At 39.5% G+C, this 20,441-nt stretch overlaps 1 protein-coding gene across 1 annotated transcript; it reads left to right on the forward strand.

The window, feature by feature from the left end:
- The first annotated feature begins 14,238 nt into the window (after positions 1 to 14,238).
- On the forward strand, positions 14,239 to 17,140 carry LOC131360236 (anionic trypsin-2-like). Its single transcript, XM_058400474.1, has 5 exons — positions 14,239 to 14,366; positions 14,646 to 14,796; positions 14,886 to 15,036; positions 16,042 to 16,314; positions 16,890 to 17,140. Exons 1-5 carry the CDS (start codon positions 14,306 to 14,308, stop codon positions 17,046 to 17,048), a joined length of 795 nt encoding a protein of 264 aa, XP_058256457.1. The 5' UTR covers positions 14,239 to 14,305; the 3' UTR covers positions 17,049 to 17,140.
- Positions 17,141 to 20,441: the final 3,301 nt, after the last annotated feature.

Genomic DNA, 20,441 nt, shown 5'->3' on the forward strand with positions numbered 1-20,441 from the left:
GAATTTAGTATGAACAACTTTAGTGACTACACGTTATCTAGTTACTTTAAGATACCCGTTAGTCTATTTATTCACAGCTCTAGTACTTCGGACTCAAAATGAATAAACCACCACAATACGTCAGGCTTTTGAACTCAAAAGTCTCACTGTTTCAGACACAGCCACACTCCGTCGGGCCTCAAGTCCAACTGCAATAACATTCACAGCTCACAAACAACATTCACAAACAGTTTCAAATGTAACACTGTCACAGTACATCGGACAAAACCACACTACGTCAGGTTTTTGTTATATTTTAAAACAGTCAACTTAGCCACAGTACTTCGGACTTAAACTTAAGTTTAAAACACTGTCACAGTTTGTTGGACAAAACCACACTACTTCGGGTTATTGTTTTAAACTTCTCAGAGCCGCGGTGTGTCGGGCTCTCTACAATTTCACTTACTTTAGAAACTATCTAGTTATATTTCTGCCGTTTTATTACTTTTCCCTAATAAAACAACAAGAAGAACAAACAAAATAAAATAAAATAAACCAACTTCTTCCCTAATAAAGAGAGGTTAAACAATTTGTTAACACCCAATGGTAATTAACCTTCCCTGTAACAGAATATGTACAGAGGCTTCCCTGATTTACAAAGGATAAACAATTGTTAAACCACCCCACAGCTGTGTTTAACACTTCCCTGACTTTTTCAGAGGATAACTGGATTACTCAAATCTTGGTCTTTAGGTTCGTTTAATAGAGTGACACTCACCAACAGGGGCGCTGCTAGCAGTTTTGGGCCCAAAGAAAAAATTTGAAGTTGGGCCCTCTACCTCACCCATTCTGCACCAAACATACAAACCAAGCTAGATATCCAAAATCTTTGTTTGCAGTTTAGTCATAGTACTGACCTCTGCCTTTTATTATTTGTTTTGACCACAACGTATCAGTATTCAGTCAGACAACAACCATAGCTGTAGCTAGCAGATGATTTATTGTGCAAATGTAAATGTTATACAAAAATAAAGTATAGTAATACAGTAATAAAGTACAAAAATAATAACTGAAAAATGCAACATTCTTAAACATGCATTACAAACACAAAAAAATATAAACTATGTATAAAAAAGTGCAATATGCAATACACTACAACAGTGACTTAACAATCAATGTGTCATAATAATAAATTAGAAATGGTCTTTAACATGCCAGTGACTTAAATGGCAAAACCCTGGCCTTCTTGCAAAATCTTCAACCAAATATATTAAACAAACAGAGTGCAAAATGCAATACATTGCAACAATGACTTTTAAAAATAAATTAGACACAACATATATAAATTGGAAATGGTCTTTTGTTTAACTGGCCAGTGTCTTAAATGCCAAAGGCCAAACGCCTGGCCTTTTTGCTGGCAAAATCCTCAATCAAATCCTTAAAATCCAGTTTTAAAGTGAACTGGCTTTCAATGGACAGTATAGCAAGGTTGTTCAACCTCTCCTGAGACATGGTTGATCTCAAGTAACTTTTTATCAGTTTAAGCTTGCTAAATACCCTCTCTCCACTGGCAACAGTGACAGGAAGAGTGCAAAAGATCCTCAGGGCAATACACACCTCTCCAAAAATGCTCTGGAGTTGCATTTTATGAATTGTGTTTAGGAGAGCAAGAGGAGAACAACCAGATGGGAAAGTGGCTGAAAAAATGGCATTCAGATGTCTGATTTCACCCTCAAACTGAGGTGTGAGGTCCCTGGTATACTTACTTATGAGTGGCTGGCACACATTTGCAATTTCACAGTCACTCAACTGCCCCACCTTTATTATGGCAGCAAATTCCTCTACAATGCTTGCAGTTGTTTGGAAGCGTGTGTCCAAATCACAGATAATGTGGTCCATGGCAGTGAAAAAAACAGTGTTGCGAAACACTTTGTCAGCACTGTCTTTCTGACCTTCTTCAGGGCCAGGGGTCTCATCAGATAATTTCTTTCTCTTCTTCTCATGGCCCAGCTCCTTATTAAATTTAGGTGGCACCCCAACTGAATGGTAATCAAGGTTGCCTCTGAGAAGAGAGCATCCCAACTATCTCTGAGATTTTTCATCTCATTTTTAAGATCACATACATTAGCTGCCTCAGCCTCAAGGGAAATTTTCCCTGACTGAAGAATTACATTCCTGTTTTTAATGCATTGCAAAACTTTTACCCATACTGTCAAAAGCACAATAGCATCAAATGAGCTAAAATACTTTTTGAGTCCAAAAGCTTCTGCCCTGGCCTCATTTGAAAGTCTGCATGTGCTTAGAATGGTACTCAGGGCCTCTATTACATCCGGCAAGTGTTTTGCCACAGGTTTAACAGCATCAATTCGAGCACTCCATCGAGTGTCAGATAAGCTATGCAAAGAGCAGCCTACAGTGTCTTTGAATACAGCCCATCGCTCTGGACTGGCACTTACAAAACTGTACAGGCGATTGATGTAGCCAAAAAATGTAGACACTTCAGGGCTTGAGCTTGCAGCATGTACACCCACAAGATTCAACGTATGGGAAGCACAAGGTGAAAATGTGGCAAGACTATTTTTTTGTAATATTTGGGCCTGGACTCCCTTGATCTTCCCCGACATAGGGCCTAATATTATCATACCCTTGCCCCCTGCAATCACTGATGTCTATCCCTTGATCCATAAGCACACTCTCTATAATCCCTGCTATTTCACTTCCCGTTTTCTTGTAGAAATCCTTGAATTCAAGGAATCTTTCTGTAATCTCCCAATCATCCATATTTTTAATGTAATGCACATATCGTATGAGCACAACATTCTGCTCAGTGTGGGAAATGTCAGGCGTAGCATCACAAATGATCCCATAATATATGGCATCCTCCCTTTCCTTCAAAATTCAATAAATACAATTCAATAAACTCATTTTGGACATCTGAGCTCAAATAATGAGTTAACCTGCTTTCTTTTTTGGATGCCTTCACTTTCTCTAAGTGGTCTTTCAACAGTGGATCATAATGGGACAAAAGCTCTAGAGTGCCTAAGAAATTTCCATTATGGACATCACCTAAGTCTTTTGTTTTACCTCTGAAAGGTAAATTCCTTGATGCCAAATGCAGAGTTACATCAAGGAGCCTCTTCAAGAGAGCTTTATTTCTCTCGATTTCAGACTGTAACTCTTTCTGCATTTGAATGTTGATGCCTCTTGCAGCTTTTTCAGAACACTCCAGGTTTTTCCATTTTAAATAGCAGTCCCTGTGAGCCCTGTTATTCTCATGGTTTGGGAGTTTATCATACATACGACGCCACTTAACATCACACATCTTGTACCCCTTGTTGCTATTCAAAGAACTGTGAGAAGGTCTTTTCTGCCCATGAGAGAAAAGAACACATGGGATGCAAAACAGTGCGTCTGTACTCTCCCTATAAATTAACCAATCCCTTTTCATCTTTTCTCTACCATTTGCTGCCTTACTGTATTTCAGGTAGACTGGAAATGGCTTTCCTGTGAATCATGAGGAATTTCTCTTTCTTCTCTTTGTGCCAATTTGCAAACGATAGTTGCTCTGTCTTTGCCACAAACCTGGGTCAACTGATAGCAAGTCATGAGGCTCAGTATCTAAAGTGTCACTCTGTCCCTTAAACTGTAAGCTCCTCTCTTCATCCTCCTCCTCATCTGTGCTGCTGTTTCTACTGATACTCTCTTGAGCCTCATCTGCTGTTTTAAAATCTCTTTCTATGTCCTCCCTGACAGACTGGCTTGAGGAGCATCCTGGCTCTGGCATATCTAAAAGATACGTAATTCATTCAGAACATGTCTAGAGCTTCTGTACTACAGTATTCTGTTGATATGGAATTAGTTTGACTACACAATCCGTTATATTATTAGAAATGGTTCACTGTGACAAAAAAAAATAAACAAATTAAATAGATCAATCTATGCTGATAGCCCAGCCTCACACCTGGAACTCACCATCAACTTGTGACCTTACCATACAAATCACCCTGCGCCCAGCAGTTTTACGACCGTGAAAAGTCAACAAGAATTCCCTAATCTAAACCGAATCAATGCCTTGACCAGGGGATGACCAAAGCTCTGACTGAAGACACACACACACATAAACACACACACACACACACACACCTACACATACACACACACACCCAAAGCGTCTGGAAATGCTCATCCTGACCCCCACACGCACACACATAAGGAGAGTTCCTTTATTCAACATTCAATAAAACAATAGTAAAACCCTACCTGACCCATGCCTAACCCACCTGTATATGTATTCCCCTTTTGCCTTTATACTTTTATGGTGGTATTACCACTCATGACCTCTTGTTCTGTGTTTTCATGAAATAGAACATGTTTTTATAAGATAAGAATGTATGTTTTAATTGCCTATACCCAGTTTCCTTTCCTCTCATACTGTCCCTTTCATGTCTACTATCAAAATGATCCTCTTTTAATTTTATAAGCAATAGTGTAGGCCATGTGGCCATTCAAGTACATAATATGAGCCTACGATACTTTAATTGAAACTCTATTCATTCCTGACTTCACCATAAAGCATGCAAATGAGTGACCGAGCAGAGACAAAGAAACTTTTCCCTCCAAAAGTTTCAGGTATTGGATTGGTCACTCTGAATAACTGGGCGAGACCAAGGGATCAATAAAAACCCTAAGCACCCATCTATCGGGGCCTGACTCGACGCCGATCTTCCTTCGGGACAAGACTTTCACTTTCTCTTGAGACTTTGCCGGCAGCTTCAATCGAGGAACTTTGCAACACCGAAACCTTGTCGTTCCAGTAGAATCTCTTGCTTACTCCGAGGACTTCGAATCTCCGAACCTTCTTGATCCACTACATCAGGACGCTTGTCAAAGAACCAATGCAAGTAAAAGCTACCAATTATTTTAGATCCGCAATTTTAAGCTGAAGCCCCTTTATTAAGGCGAAATTACCTTGACGTCTCTCACATGTGGTAACCAAAACTCGATCTGAAACTTGCCATATTTGATCTCTTCTCTGTTTCCTTATCTCTCTCTCTCTCTTTCTCTCTCGTTCTGATTTCCTCCGTATTCTCTTCCTTAATCTCAGTCTCTCTTCGCCTACTTATCCCCTCTCTATAATCCTTAACCTGTCTTTTATGTATGTATGTCGTAGTTAGTATGTGTTGTGTGTTTTTGTTTTATTAAATGCATTTTATTCACGAGTGATTGTCTCTGTGCTTTGCTCACAATTTCGGGGTCCCTGAACATTGCTCTTGCTACGTGCTAAATTACAGCTAGTACTTTATAAAGTAGTTATTCTTTCTTGGCCAGGAAGATAATTTTCCCTGGAATTAATGCATAATTATACCGTCTGTTCGCTGGACGAACAAATCAAATAATTGTGTTATTGATTCTCTGACAGTTAGTTCAAAAACCCCAATTTGAATATTTATAATTAATTATAACCAGTTATAATTACACTTAAATATTTAAATGTTGAGCTAGATTCGCTACAATAGATAGATAGATATCAAAATAGTATATACCCCATAACACTATAGCGTTTTCAGCAATGTCTAACATTTCTTGATCATGAGCTTTCTAGGAAAACTTTGACAAGCTCAACAGATGTATACTATTCTTGCTAGATACACTGTATTGCCAAAAGTATTCGCTCACCTGCCTTGACTTGCATATGAACTTAAGTGACATCCCATTCCTAATCCATAGGGTTCAATATGACGTCTGTCCACCCTTTGCAGCTATAACAGCTTCAACTCTTCTGGGAAGGCTGTCCACAAGGTTTAGGAGTGTGTTTATGGGAATTTTTGACCATTCTTCCAGAAGCGCATTTGTGAGGTCACACACTGATGTTGGACGAGAAGGCCTGGCTCTCAGTCTCCGCTCTAATTCATCCCAAAGGTGTTCTGTCGGGTTGAGGTCAGGACTCTGTGCAGGCCAGTCAAGTTCCTCCACACCAGACTCTGTCATCCATGTCTTTATGGACCTTGATTTGTGCACTGGTGCACAGTCATGTTGGAAGAGGAAGGGGCCAGCTCCAAACTGTTCCCACAAAGTTGGGAGCATGGAATTGTCCAAAATGTCTTGGTATGCTGAAGCATTCAGAGTTCCTTTCACTGGAACTAAGGGGCCAAGCCCAGCTCCTGAAAAACAACCCCACACCATAATCCCCCCTCCACCAAACTTTACACTTGGCACAATGCAGTCAGACAAGTACCGTTCTCCTGGCAACCGCCAAACCCAGACTCGTCCATCAGATTGCCAGATGGAGAAGCGCGATTCGTCACTCCAGAGAACGCGTCTCCACTGCTCTAGAGTCCAGTGGCGGCGTGCTTTACACCACTGCATCCGACGCTTTGCATTGCACTTGGTGATGTATGGCTTGGATGCAGCTGCTCGGCCATGGAAACCCATTCCATGAAGCTCTCTGCGCACTGTTCTTGAGCTAATCTGAAGGCCACATGAAGTTTGGAGGTCTGTAGCGATTGACTCTGCAGAAAGTTGGCGACCTCTTCGCACTATGCACCTCAGCATCCGCTGACCCCGCTCCGTCAGTTTACGTGGCCTACCACTTCGTGGCTGAGTTGCTGTCATTCCCAAACACTTCCACGTTCTTATAATACAGCTGACAGTTGACTGTGGAATATTTAGGAGCGAGGAAATTTCACGACTGGATTTGTTGCACAGGTGGCATCCTATCACAGTTCCACGCTGGAATTCACTGAGCTCCTGAGAGCGACCCATTCTTTCACAAATGTTTGTAAAAACAGTCTTTTTTATATTTTATACACCTGTGGCCATGGAAGTGATTGGAACACCTGATTCTGATTATTTGGATGGGTGAGCAAATACTTTTGGCAATATAGTGTATCTATGTGCACACAGTAGGCTATACAATGTTCAAAATGTTCCACATAATGAACCTTAATCCAAAACATTTAGCTTTATAAACTATAGATAATTGTGAACTGCCTGCCTGTAAAACACCAGCTAAAGTTTTGTTTGTGTGTGTGTGTGTGTGATTTTTTGTGTGTATGTTTTCTACATAAAATCATTCTACATAATGTATCATTGTGGAAAAAATAAAATTGACATATTTAATATTGAATGAGTTAAGTAAGGCCATGACAGAGATTAATATCATAGTGAAATTAATGCTTAAAATCAGAATGCGATGCACACACAATTTTTAAAGGCAGGATCTCAGTGGCATACTGATTACCTGCTTCCTCAACTTGGAGAAGAGCTGGGGGAACATCGTGTGGAAGAGCAGGTGAGGGCGAGGCTGCATCTGTATATGAGGTACACATATATAGACCTCATTATAAGTGAACTAACTAGTTTTCCGCTAGCATACATGGTGGTAGTTAGTTAAAACCTGCTATCATAGTTAGCCAACAAGAAACAAGAGAATGCTGGCAAGTGGCTACAAATTAAAGATCTATATCTGGATTAAAATTACATTATTTTCATTTTCAATGGTGAAAAACGTAAGCTACTGAATTAGAGTGTCGGCTATGAAAGTAGCGCTAACATTACTGCAAAGGAAGCTCTGTGAATAAACAAACCTTTCTTTTCAAAAAAATTTGTAAGTAATTGTCAGCACTTCTTTGTGTAATTTGTAATTTGGTAAGGTGTAATTTGACCAGAGAGGCAGAAATAAGCCGTAATTTAGTTTTATTTGTAACTCTTTCATAGATAAATTTATGATATCTAATATATTACTGCTAATAATGTTATTATTAATAAAGCTGGTCTCTGGGGGCCCCCAAGGTTCGTGGGCCCTTAGAATCGTCCTAACTTTCCCCCCCTTAGCAGCGCCCCTGCTCACCAAATCTGAGAGTTGAGTTGCAGAAGTTCAGTCTGGACTTGTTTCAGGTGATCAGTCTGGAACAAACAGCGTCACTGGTGTAGGCTCAGCTCTGGATCAGTTAGCTCTTTCAGGTTCCTTGCACCAACTGATGTGAATTCTGGCATCTGATTCTTGTGTCAACTTCTATCCGGGTCACGGCACCAAATGTTGTAAATTAACCGAAGACCAGTAGAAGAGCGATCACGGAGACTTGGAAGTATGTTGCAGGAATCTTTTATTTAAGATTAGAACACACTCAGAAGTGCTGTGGTCATCAAGATCTCCACAGACAGACAAGAAACCTCTGGTATTTATACAGACTTTGGTGGCTGTCCTTCAGGTTGTGTTAAAGCAGCCCCCCCCCCCATTTCCTGTACACCTATTAGAGACTATGTTTACCCACTAAGATTTGCGACCCCTTTGATTGCCCTTTGATTTCATGTATCTATTTTGTGTCTCTGTCTTGTAGTGCACTGCACAAGTTTGCACTATATGTGAACATATGCAAATTTAATTTTAGTCCTTAGTTCTGTGTTGTTTTATGTAACTGGAGGAATGTTCTTTCATTTCACTGTGTACTGCACCAGCTATATATAGCCAAAATGATATTAAAACCTCCTTGGCTTGACTTGATGTGGTATTTTGCACATGTGTCAATGCTGTTTTTTTAAACAGCCACATTCAGAGTGTGAAATTTGCCCTTTGTTGCTACAGCAGTGCATAAGCTCTCATACTGAGCAGGTTTCACACAATTCACACAGTGCACAGTTTCACATCACATGCAATGCACTCACATTACAGTAATAACTGTACAACAACAACAACAACAACAACAACAACAACAATAATAATAATAATAATAATAATTGTTGTACTTGTTGTAGGGGGTGTTTTAGCTAACAGTCTGATGAAACAGAAACTTTACACCTAGGCTGTTCAGCAGAAACCACACTAAAGTTACACCACATTCTTTAAACAGCTTTCAGGCATAGGATGAAAGGATGAAATCAATCACTTAATATAAACTCTTACTTTTCTGCTGTATATAAATAGAACAATGTGTATGATGTGTACATTAATGACCTCACCAGTCACCAGATCTGAATAGATTACAGTACCTTTGGGAGAGGAAATTCACAGTATTATTGTGCAGCTGATAAATATGCAGTGATTATATCATCAATATATCAACATGGACCACAAATCCTTGGTCAGTGCCAAAGAACTGAGAATGTACTGGGAGCAAAGGGGGTCCTATGCATTATTCATTAAAAGAAAACTCCTTGTGTCCTTGTTCAATGTCTTTTCACCGTGGAGATCTATCTTTGCTCAGTGGGTGGTAGCTGTCACAAAATTCAGGGAGTCAAATGCAAATGCAGTGTGTCTTTACTAATAAACAGCTAAAAATAAGGCAGGATAGGTGAAAGCAAGGGAAATAAAGCACAAAAACAAAAGCTGCACATAGCACAAATATGATACAACAGTATACAATATGACAGTAGCTATACAACATATAATGCTTGGCCACTATGGAGACAAAACACAGAGTTTTATAGGGTGGCTGATTAGGGCAACATAAAACAGGTGCACACAAATAAGAAAGAAAGGGGATAGAATTGTGAGGGAATTGTCCACGGTGAAAGAGACATAGTGCCACCATAAGATGCAACTACTGAAGCACACAAACTTATGAGCACCTGGACCACTAAGTGGAGCCCACATGCTGACTCATTTCTTTAATAAGAGAGCTGACCCAGAAAATCTTTTGGCTGTGATCTGGCAAAATGCATTTTTTTTTTTAATGATGCAACAGACATATATAGTATATGAGTATAGTATAGTATAGTATAAGAGATACAAACAGAATTTTATTATGAAGCTGGATAATTTTTCAGAAGCTTATTATGGTGCACAGAAGTAGGCAGGGTTAACATTTTTGCTGATTAAATGAAGTCCAAATTACTGATTATTAAAATAATTTGAGTTAAGTTTTTATGGTCCCCTTCTGTCCTGACCTTCTACAAAAATAAATTGGCATAAACTAACTATGCTGTAAGTAACAGCCAGACTTTCTGTTTGAAACAAGATTGTAAGCAGAAATGAACAGAAATAATTCAGGAACCAGACTATAGAGAGATAGTGACTATAGAGAATCTTGTTTACTTTTGTTTGTTTGTTTTGCAAGTTCCTGATACTCTTACAAAAGTCTATTACACTTCCTACAGCATGTGCAATACAGATTGCACAGTTGCAGTCATATCTGATCTGGTCCACTGTTGTTTCCCTCTATTGTTGTTTCCTATATTGAAGTTTTAATATATATTTAATGACTTTTCAGCAAGAGGGGCTTAGTGGATAGCAGGTTAGCCTCAAACCTTCAGAGCTGGTGTTTGAGTCTCTCCATCTCCCTGTGTGCCCTCCAGGTTCTCCAGTTGTCTCAGCATGTTCAATGACATGGACATGACAAACTAATTGTCGTCTCTAAATTGTCTGTAGTGTGTGAACAGGTATGTGTGGAATTGTGCCCTGCAATTGGTTGTATATGTCAGAGACACATAAAGATGTCCTTCAGACTCTGATGGAGAGACATGCACTGGTTCTGGCTACAGAACACCCCTACTTTACCCAGGTCTGCTGCTGCTGTTTTAAGACTAATGACCACTTGTGCTTTGCTATGGAGTACATGAATTGGAGAGATCTTGAATACCACATTGCACGGTCATTTCAATTGACCAAATCATGCTCCCCTTTTTATGCTGCTGGGATGCTCTCATGAGTCTCTGCTCTCATGTTCCTCCACCATAACCGCATCATTCATAGAGACCTCAAACCCAGCAACATCCAGTTAGATGCCGATGGCCATTGCAAGGTTGCTGACTTTGGCATGTGCAAAGGGGGCATCCTAGATGGCAAGACCACCGACACATTCTGTGGTACACCTCTATTGATTACAGATTATAGATATTGTTGGAACATAAATACGGTGCATCGGTAAGATAACACTGTCTGAGGTTTTGTTGCTTTATAAGCACTTCATGTTTTTTAACCAAATAGCACTCATTCGCTCATTTATTTATCCATTATTGCTTTGTAATTTTACCCTATTTTTATGTCAGTTTGGTCATTTGCATTTCTTACCCACTAGCACACCAGCTACTAGCCCTCAAGCTTGAAGCTTTGTCTGAGTGGATTAGTTAAAACTCACTTACAATAGAAGTCTGAGTCAGTTTTTTAGCCCACTTTTAATTGTCATTGTGTGACTGTAACAGTTTCACTCGGGTTGTGTAGATGTAGTTGATTTGAATAATCAAGGACAGACGTTATAGGATGAGATCTGGGTGTTTTTTTTCTATATATAGAGAGAGTAATATCAGCATATATGGCTCATGTGTCTCTCTCAGTGATGCCTCCCTGTGACCCAGTTACATTCCCCTGAAAGTCAATAAACTTTTTCAAAAGGATAAGTAGCTATTATGAGTATGTCGCTAAGAATATCATAACTGCCACTCAATGCCCTTGTGTGTGTGTGTGTGTGTGGACACAAATGTAAACAAAAGCACATGGCACAGAGACACAAAAAGAAAAAGCTGTGCCACATCGCCCTCTGGTGTTCTGTCAGGGAACTGTCCAAACAGTCCATGACAGTAGTAAATTGTTTCATGACGACTAAGATTTTGTAAACTCACTGACAGATCTGAATGAATCTGTTTATTGTCAGTCTTACATATGTTTATTGTGTACCTTAATACTCTGTGGTTTAAATTTCCTGCAGTGACGATTAGCTTGCAGTTTTTGCTGAAGTCGACATATCAGAAGATCTTCTTACCCCACATTTGTGTGAACTGTGTGAGTGCAGAACAGATATGCAAAAACAGCATACTATGCCACAATATTTTTCCAATCAGGTATACCAATTTGTTTATGGAAAGAATTGCCTACTGCTCTCTCTCCCTCCCTCCCTCCCTCCCTCCCTCTCTCTCTCTCTCTCTCTCTCTCTCTCTCTCTCTCTCGTGTGTGTGTGTGTGTGTGTGTGTGTGTATGTGTTCCTGGGTTTGTGTAGACCCACCAATGAGACTGTTACAAATTTTAAACCCCAAGTTTCTCTTCAAAATATGTCCAGGGTGTTCTGAGGGTGTTAGACTGTAGCATTTGTTTTATTTATTTAATATAAAGCAAGTTTGTTGTAATTCAAAAGATTCTGTCTCATTTTGTGTTATTTAAATGCATTATATCTTTTCCCAATATAATACAATCTAAAACATGCAAAGTAATGTTGCAAGTAAACAGACATTTGCTAAGCTTTTCTTTAAGGATACTCATGTGGACCTGGATGAAATGGAAGGATTATCTAGAGACATTATCATGAAAGGTGGCTCCTTGGTCACTCCTTTTGAAACTGGGCTAGTGTTAAGGCATAGGGGTGCTGACGGTGTTGTGAAGGCTTGTGCTTTGCTACAATTAATTTGAGGTAACCTAAACAATTCAGATTCACATTCATTCATTCATTCATTCATTCATTCATTCATTCATTCATTCATTCATTCATTCATTCATTCATTTATTTATTCACCCTTTGCTGATTAAAATCTCTCTGCTGATTAAAACCTGTGTGCTCTATGAACTACAATTATAGTATTATATTCGCAAGTATCAACATGATCATTAATTAAAAGATATGATGGAGTGGAGACATTATCTGTTAATTTCTTATCTTGTTCTACTTTTCCGTTTGATATGATAACAGTGTCTGTGGTTTGGTTTCTAGCTTTATGCAGCACATCATGTTAAAACATCCTGTGTCTTTAACCTATTTTCAAATAGCAGGATATATTTAATGTCGCATTAATGCACTTCTGTACTGTAAAATAAATCATGGACAATTAGTTACAGCTAATTCACTCATTTGTTCATTCATTTCTTTTTATCCCATTTTCATTTGCATTTCTTACCCAATAGCTATAACCTAACACACAACAGCTACAAACCCTCAAGGGTAAAGCTTTCAAAATGGATGAGTTAAAATTCACTTATTATAGAGGTCTGAGTCACTTTTTCTTTGGCACACATTTGAATGACAATATTTTTTTCAATCACATCGGCTCATTTTAAAACTGTGTCATCGAGCATTCTCTAAACTTTAAGTACAACTGTTTTATGGGCCATTACAACTCTGCTGCATGTCTGCATAATGTAGTGTCTCACCTTAAACATATAATTCATAACCTAAACCTAGCTATCAGTAAAATGGCCAGTGCCACAAAATGTTTTTTTTAATGTCATCGGGTTACCAGTACTAGTCAAAAATGTTAAGATGTGTTTTCACCAAACACAGTTAACTCTGGAAAGGTTTCTTATATACAAACTTCATTTTTGTTCTACTTTTTGACTGACTGCTTCCTATGCTATACAAGAATATTCAATCTGTATAGCTGAATGCTATAGTGTATCACACAGAGCTTTTTAGATACAAATTTCAACTTTTACTGGGGAAAGTCAATACTTTAGTACACAGAAATAGATTATTACATCTTTGTATATATTCAGTACATTTATTTGTCTAGCACTGTGCAACATGTAAACAGCAAGTTCATATTTCTCTATCTAACTGTAAGCATTTCTTACATGTTAGTGTACTGCTCATGCATACTGAACAGAAACAAGGTCATTTGCCAATTAAGCAGACATCACAAACATTACAAGTTATAGATATTTGAAAGATGTATTCAACAATTCATTCGACGATGAATACAGTTATGACACATGAAAGATACAGATCAGACCCCGTGTCTGAGATGAGGAACAATAAGATAAGTGTCTGTGGTTTTGTTTCTAGCTTAATGCAACACATCCTGTTCAACACCATTGCACTGCTTTTAAAACCAAAAAATTGAATCATGCTCCTACACTCTTATAAACAAAGATAGAACTATAAAGGGTTTTTTTTCAGCAATGCCAACGAAGATCAGTAAACGTTCCTAAAAGAAACCCTCTTTTGTTAGTGCCATAAAGGACATTTTTACAGTCTAAAGAACCTTTTTCCTATACAAAGGACCATTTTTTTGCAATGGAAATGTTCCCGAGATAAAGGTTCTTCCAAAAACGCTGCACCCTGACAAAGAACCATTTAAGGACCTTTATAATAAAGAGTGCACTAATACAATGTCATCAGGAATAAGACGTGTACACTCTACAAGAAAGTTATATGATTTTGTCATCATTTATAAGATTACACAACCCAAAAAATATATTGCCTGAGACAAAAACTTACACCAGACATTCAATAGCCAGCCATAAATGTTTCATGTTCTTTATGTTTCCCAATAGATATAAAAAAAAAAACATTATTTGCATAGGGGCAGGGACATGAACACATTTTTTTTTCCTAATAAAGAAAACCACAATCAGCAAGTCATGAAATGCAGCTATAAAAGAGGTGTGAGTCTTTGACTCAGGGGCATGATGAAGACATTGCATATCCTGCTGCTTGCTGCAGCTTTCACCATCCTCACTTTTCATGGTAAGTGCTCACTTCTGAATAATAATGAAGAATACTGCAGATTCTTGTACATACTAGTGTCACTAGACATTTGTTTCAAAATCTTGAGTTCTCTAGATGTTGATTATATGTATCTTAAAATTAATTCTTAAAATTCAGATATCGTGAAATTCAGATATTGGTGTTGTGATTTAACAACAATTTAATCTACTCCTCTTCACTTTTTAGAGTCATTGAACCTCACAACTGAATCTTAGCAATAAAACTTCTTTTTTTTTTTTTTTATAAAATTTCTTCCAGGCACACATGGAGAGGACATCATCAATGGCCAAAAAGCCAAGGAGAACTCGTTTCAGTTCATGGCATCTGTGCAGTATAAACACGTGCACAAATGTGGAGGATTCCTTATAAACCCCAGCTATGTGCTCACTGCTGCCCACTGTTACTTTAGGTAGGCTACTCATGGTTTGCATTTCTTTATAAGCAGAAATGTGTGGGTTTATATGTTTCAATGTAATATTTGTCCTGTCTTATATACAGTACAAACAGTCAATACCTTAGTGTTGTCCTTGGGAGTCACAACATTGATTCGAAAATGAATAATCTGAGAAGATACTTAGTGCAAATTGTGTACATCCATCCATCATACGACGGATATCCTGTTGCCGGGTCTGACATCATGCTCCTGAAGGTACGGATAAATCCTTCTGTATTCAGTGTTTTTATAATATAGAATCCTGACTGACATCCTGTAGTAAATATGGTAATGGATTTTCAGTATAACAAACTATTGCTAGAATTGGAATTTTAACTAATGATCACAGACAAGTGGAGTGATAGTGTAAGTACGGCCAGGTATCCCATGCTGGCAAGAAATTTTCCAACCATCCTGTAACCCAACTAAATTTACTTTCATATTATCCCATTCTGCTTACTACATTCTGTCACTCAGCTCAGTCAAAGGAGTAGCTAGCTTTGTCCAGCATTACAGTACGTGTGATAGGTATTTGAAAGATTCAGCATGACTATGAATACAGTTATAGGACACATGAAAGATACAGATCAGATCTTGTGTCTGAGATGAACAAGTCAACAAGATGATGAAATCAGTCTCTAAGGTTTTCCTTAATGAGATAACAGTGTCTGTGGTTTTGTTTCTAGCTTAATGCAGCACATCCTGTTCAACACCATTGCAGTACATGGTGCTCTTTAAACCTAAAAATTGAATCATGCCCCCCAGCACTCTTAAAAACAAAGGTAGAACCAAAAAGGGGTTTTTGCAGCGATGCCAACGAAGAACCTTTTTTGGTTCACTAAAGAACATTTCAGTAAATGTTCTTAAAAAAACCCCTCTTTTCTTAGTGCCCATTCTGCTTACTATATCCTGTCACTCAGCTCCAGTCAAAGGAGTAGCTAGCTTTGTCCAGCATTACATGTCACAGATATTTGAAAGATGTATTCTCCATCTCCAGCCAAAGGAGTAGCTAGCTTTGTTATCATCCTGTAAAAAAAAAATGCTAAAGTAGCTAATTATCTGTAAGCAATAACAGAAATAAACTTAGTTCTATAGATGTCTCACAAGATAAATTTGCAAAAATATTCAACTCAGCATACACCACTGCTAATTAATGTCCTATAACAGCAAGCTCTATGTTTTATTGCTTATATAACACATAGTTTCTCTCACAAAAAACAGCTTTCACAAGAAGTCAATCTGAATGATAAACACATGAAGAGCATCAAAATCTCAAAAAACCCTCAACTGGATACCAATACAAAGTGCCAGGTTGCAGGATGGGGAAAAACTGAAAACCAACGCTTTGAGTCCCCAATCTATGACCTCATGGAGGCTGATGTGTCCATCATTAATATCACAGTTTGTAAGGAGGAATGGGCTAAAGTGCGCACACGTCTCCCAGATAACATTCTGTGTGCAGGAGGCTACAAAACCAAAAGTGGAGCATGCCAGGTACGAAGATAGAGATAAATTCCCTGCTCATGTTTGCAGTTACCCCATCAGCCAATCATGTATCAACACAATGCATAATATCATGCAGTTACATGTCAAGTGCTTCAATTATTGTTCACATCAAGCATCAGAATGGAGAAAAGTGCCATCTCTATTATTATAATCATGGCATGGTTGATGGTGCCAACCAATTATCCTGTTTGACCAGTTTAAGTATTTCAGAAACTGTTGATCTCCTGGGTATTTCACTCACAACAGTCCCTAGAGTTTACACAGAAACTGTGCAGTTTTGATGAGCCAGCGTCCATTCATGCAACACTCTAGAGTCTGTTCTTTGTGGAAATGCCAGAGTAGCAATTTCTGAAATACTCAAACCAACCAATCTATTACAGAGATCCCATTCATCACTTCACTTGATTTTATACATTGTACTGCTGCCGCCACATAAAAGGCTGACTTAAATAACTGCATGAATGTGCAAGTGTTCCTTTTAAAGTGGGCAGACATTAAGTGTATATGTTTGCTTTATATATTTCTTGAATAATGAGCCGGCAAAATGTGTCCTGTTTTGACAGGGTGATTCTGGAGGACCTCTGGTGTGTAATGGTGTGGCAGTGGGCATCGTGTCTTTCAATTATAATAATAATTGCGAGTATCCAGATGTGCCTAATGTCTACACTGAGATTTCACCTTATGTTGACTGGATTAAGAAAGTGATCGAAGCAGATCGTTAAGGTGTATTTCTTTTTCATGGGTTGCTTAACTTGGTGTCATTTAATCATTACATTAAATTGTAATCCATAAATTAGAATAAAGAGGCAGAACAAGAGACAGGTTTCTGGAGTCTTTCTTAAATCCTAGTGTTAGTATATATTATAAAAAAAAACAAAAAAAAAACACAACAATCCTGTAACCCAACTACATTTTCTTGCATATCATCCCATTCTGCTTACTACATCCTGTCACTCAGCTCCAGTCAAAGGAGTAGCTAGCTTTGTCCAGCATTACATGTCATAGATATTTGAAAGATGTATTCATCATGACCATGAATACAGTTACAGGACACATGAAAGATACAGATCAGATCTCATGTCTGAGATGATGAACAAGTCAACAAGATGATGAAATCTTTCAGATGCAGGGGCCTCCACAGGGCAAGATCACACCCAAAATGCAGGGATAGCAGCCAGTTGGGACAATATACTTTATTTCTTTAAAAAACAAACAGAAACGTACATGGAAACACCCGGGAGAAAAACTCAACACAAAATAAAATCCAGAGAACAGAAGAGGCACACAATAACGACGAGGACTCAGCAAAAAACAAACACAACAAAACCCATATAAATAGGGAATGTAATAGTGAAACATGAGGGACAAGTGTGTGGAGGCGAGAACGGGCTAAGGATTGGGTGGGGCAAACACATGTAACCCTTTTCTTAACCCTACGGGTTAATGTAAACTTTCCTCTTTGACCACAAGAAAACCTGGATTCCCGGCTGTTGAATGGTGAAATGACCGGAGTAGTCTTCCGTTGAGTAACTCACCCGAGTTTCATTTATTAAACTAACTACACCCCTGCAAGGGCTAATTCAACTAGTTTACTGTTATACTTTCCCCCCTAAAAGTTCAACCTAAGTTACACTCCCATAATGACTTAATACAGAAACCACTTTAGAAAAGAATAACAAATATTTATTATTAATTTACTATAATAAATCCCCCCCCCAAAAAAACTCAAAGAAGCAGAATAAAATAAACAAACAGTAAATTATTTAGTTAGCAAGTTAGTTAAGACATATCACTCCTAGTTAACGTCAATGCAATAACACAAAGACAACAAAATACATATGTGTGCTTCAGTCCCTTATTAACAGTTGCATTGAAATACACACTCATCAATCGCTGGGGCCCAATCGTTGGTGCACTTTTTGAAAAAAAGGAAAAAAAAAGGTACACAAAGCAACTTAGGATGTGCGAACTTCTGTAGGCCGAGTTCACTTACGCTGTCTCCCACAACAAAGGCAAGATGACAGCGAATTCACTTATAACATCCGACTGTGAAGCCTCGCGGAAACAAGATGCTCCTCACTGGTGTCCTCATTCGTGGGTGGTGAAACTCGCAAAAAAACACCATGCCATTTGGCTCCTCCCCCGGCTTCTTCCCATTGCTCATGCACCATGACGTACTCACGTAACTCCCAAATTTGTCGTGAATTGATCAGCATCAATACAAGTCAGACCAATAAAAGTCTTTGTATGAAAGAACCGCTTATAAAATAAAGAAACAGCATGCATGCATAGTACACAAAAATTAACAATCCCCCAAATACAACTTAATAGTTTTGTACATAATTGTAACACAAAAAACATTTGTAAGAGTCCTTACACACACAAGAACTTTAGGTTACTTACGTAACCCCGGTTCTCTGATAACAAGGGTGAGGTATCTCACTATGGGAATCGCCTCGCGCGTGACCGATCCTGGAAGCACCAATTACACCACATCTGTCGGGTTGACAGACCAATCAGGAAAGTGATGCAGGAGTCCCGCCTCCCTCATATATATCACTGCCAGCGGTCCCTACCTCATTCTCAGCATATCTCTTCTCCGTGCTGCTGCAAGGAGGGAAGTGTGGTGAGATACCTCACTCTTGTTATCAGAGAACCGGGGTTACGTAAGTAACCTAAAGTTCTCTTTCAAACATTCATTCGGTATCTCACTATGGGATATAGACCACTCCCGTATTGCAGATATGCTGTCCGAAGCAGGCCTGTCAACCAACTCATGATGCATGATAACAAACACAAAGCCTCCCTTATTCCCAGAATGGAACAGAAACGTAGGGTATCACTCCTCTGCGAGTTTGCTCTTTTTTTTTTACACACTTAGGACAGAATGAGCCAGCGACGGCTCTGTAACACCCCTAAACAGTGCCCATGAGGTAGCCATACCTCTGGTAGAATGAGCCCTCAGCCCTTCTGGAGGACTAAGACCCATGCTATTCTAGCCCAATATAATAGCTTCCACCACCAAGTGGGACAGGCGCTGAGAGGAGATAGGTTTACCCCTATGAGAATCAGCCCATGAGACAAATAACTGATTACTCCTTCTTAGTCCCTTCGTCCTGTCCACATAGCACATAGCAGCTAGCAGATGTCTTCACTGACATCTTCAACATCTCGCTGAGCAGCTCCATCATCCCTACGTGCCTCAAGACAACGACCATCATCCCTGTGCCAAAGAAGTCTACAGTTTCCTGCCTCAATGACTACCGTCCCGTCGCACTCACACCAATCGTGATGAAATGCTTCGAGAGGCTCGTCATGAGGCACATCAAGTTACAGCTACCACCCTCGCTGGACCCCTTGCAGTTTGTGTATCGTCCTAACCGCTCCACGGACGACGCCATCACCACAACCCTCCATCTGGCCCTCACACACCTGGACTGTAAGGACTCCTACGTTCGAATGCTGTTCATAGATTTCAGTTCAGCATTCAACACAATTATCCCTCAGCAGCTGATTGAGAAGCTGAGTTTCCTGGGCCTGAACACCTCTCTCTGCAACTGGATCCTGGATTTCCTGACTGGGAGGCCTCAGTCAGTCCGGATCGGGAGCAGTATCTCCAGCACCACCACACTGAACACTGGAGCTCCTCAGGGCTGTGTGCTCAGTCCATTGCTGTTCACTCTGCTGACTCACGACTGTGCAGCAATGCACAGCTCCAACCACATCGTCAAGTTCGCTGATGACACGACCGTGGTGGGTCTCATCAGCAAGAACGATGAGTCAGCATACAGAGAGGAGGTGCAACATCTAACAGCCTGGTGCAGAGCCAACAACCTCTCCCTAAACGTTGACAAGACCAAAGAGATGGTTGTTGACTTCAGGAGAGCACAGAGTGACCACTCTCCGCTGTCCATCGACGGATCCTCGGTGGAGATCATCAAGAGCACCAAATTCCTTGGTGTCCATCTGGCGGAGAACTTCACCTGGTCACTCAACACCAGCTCCATCACCAAGAAAGCCCAGCAGCGCCTCTACTTCCTGAGGAGGCTGAGGAAAGCCCATCTCCCTTCCCCCATCCTGACTGTGTTCTACAGAGGGACCATCGAGAGCGTCCT

This window comes from Hemibagrus wyckioides, linkage group LG10 (assembly GCF_019097595.1).
Source record: "Hemibagrus wyckioides isolate EC202008001 linkage group LG10, SWU_Hwy_1.0, whole genome shotgun sequence".
Classification (NCBI taxonomy): domain Eukaryota; kingdom Metazoa; phylum Chordata; class Actinopteri; order Siluriformes; family Bagridae; genus Hemibagrus; species Hemibagrus wyckioides.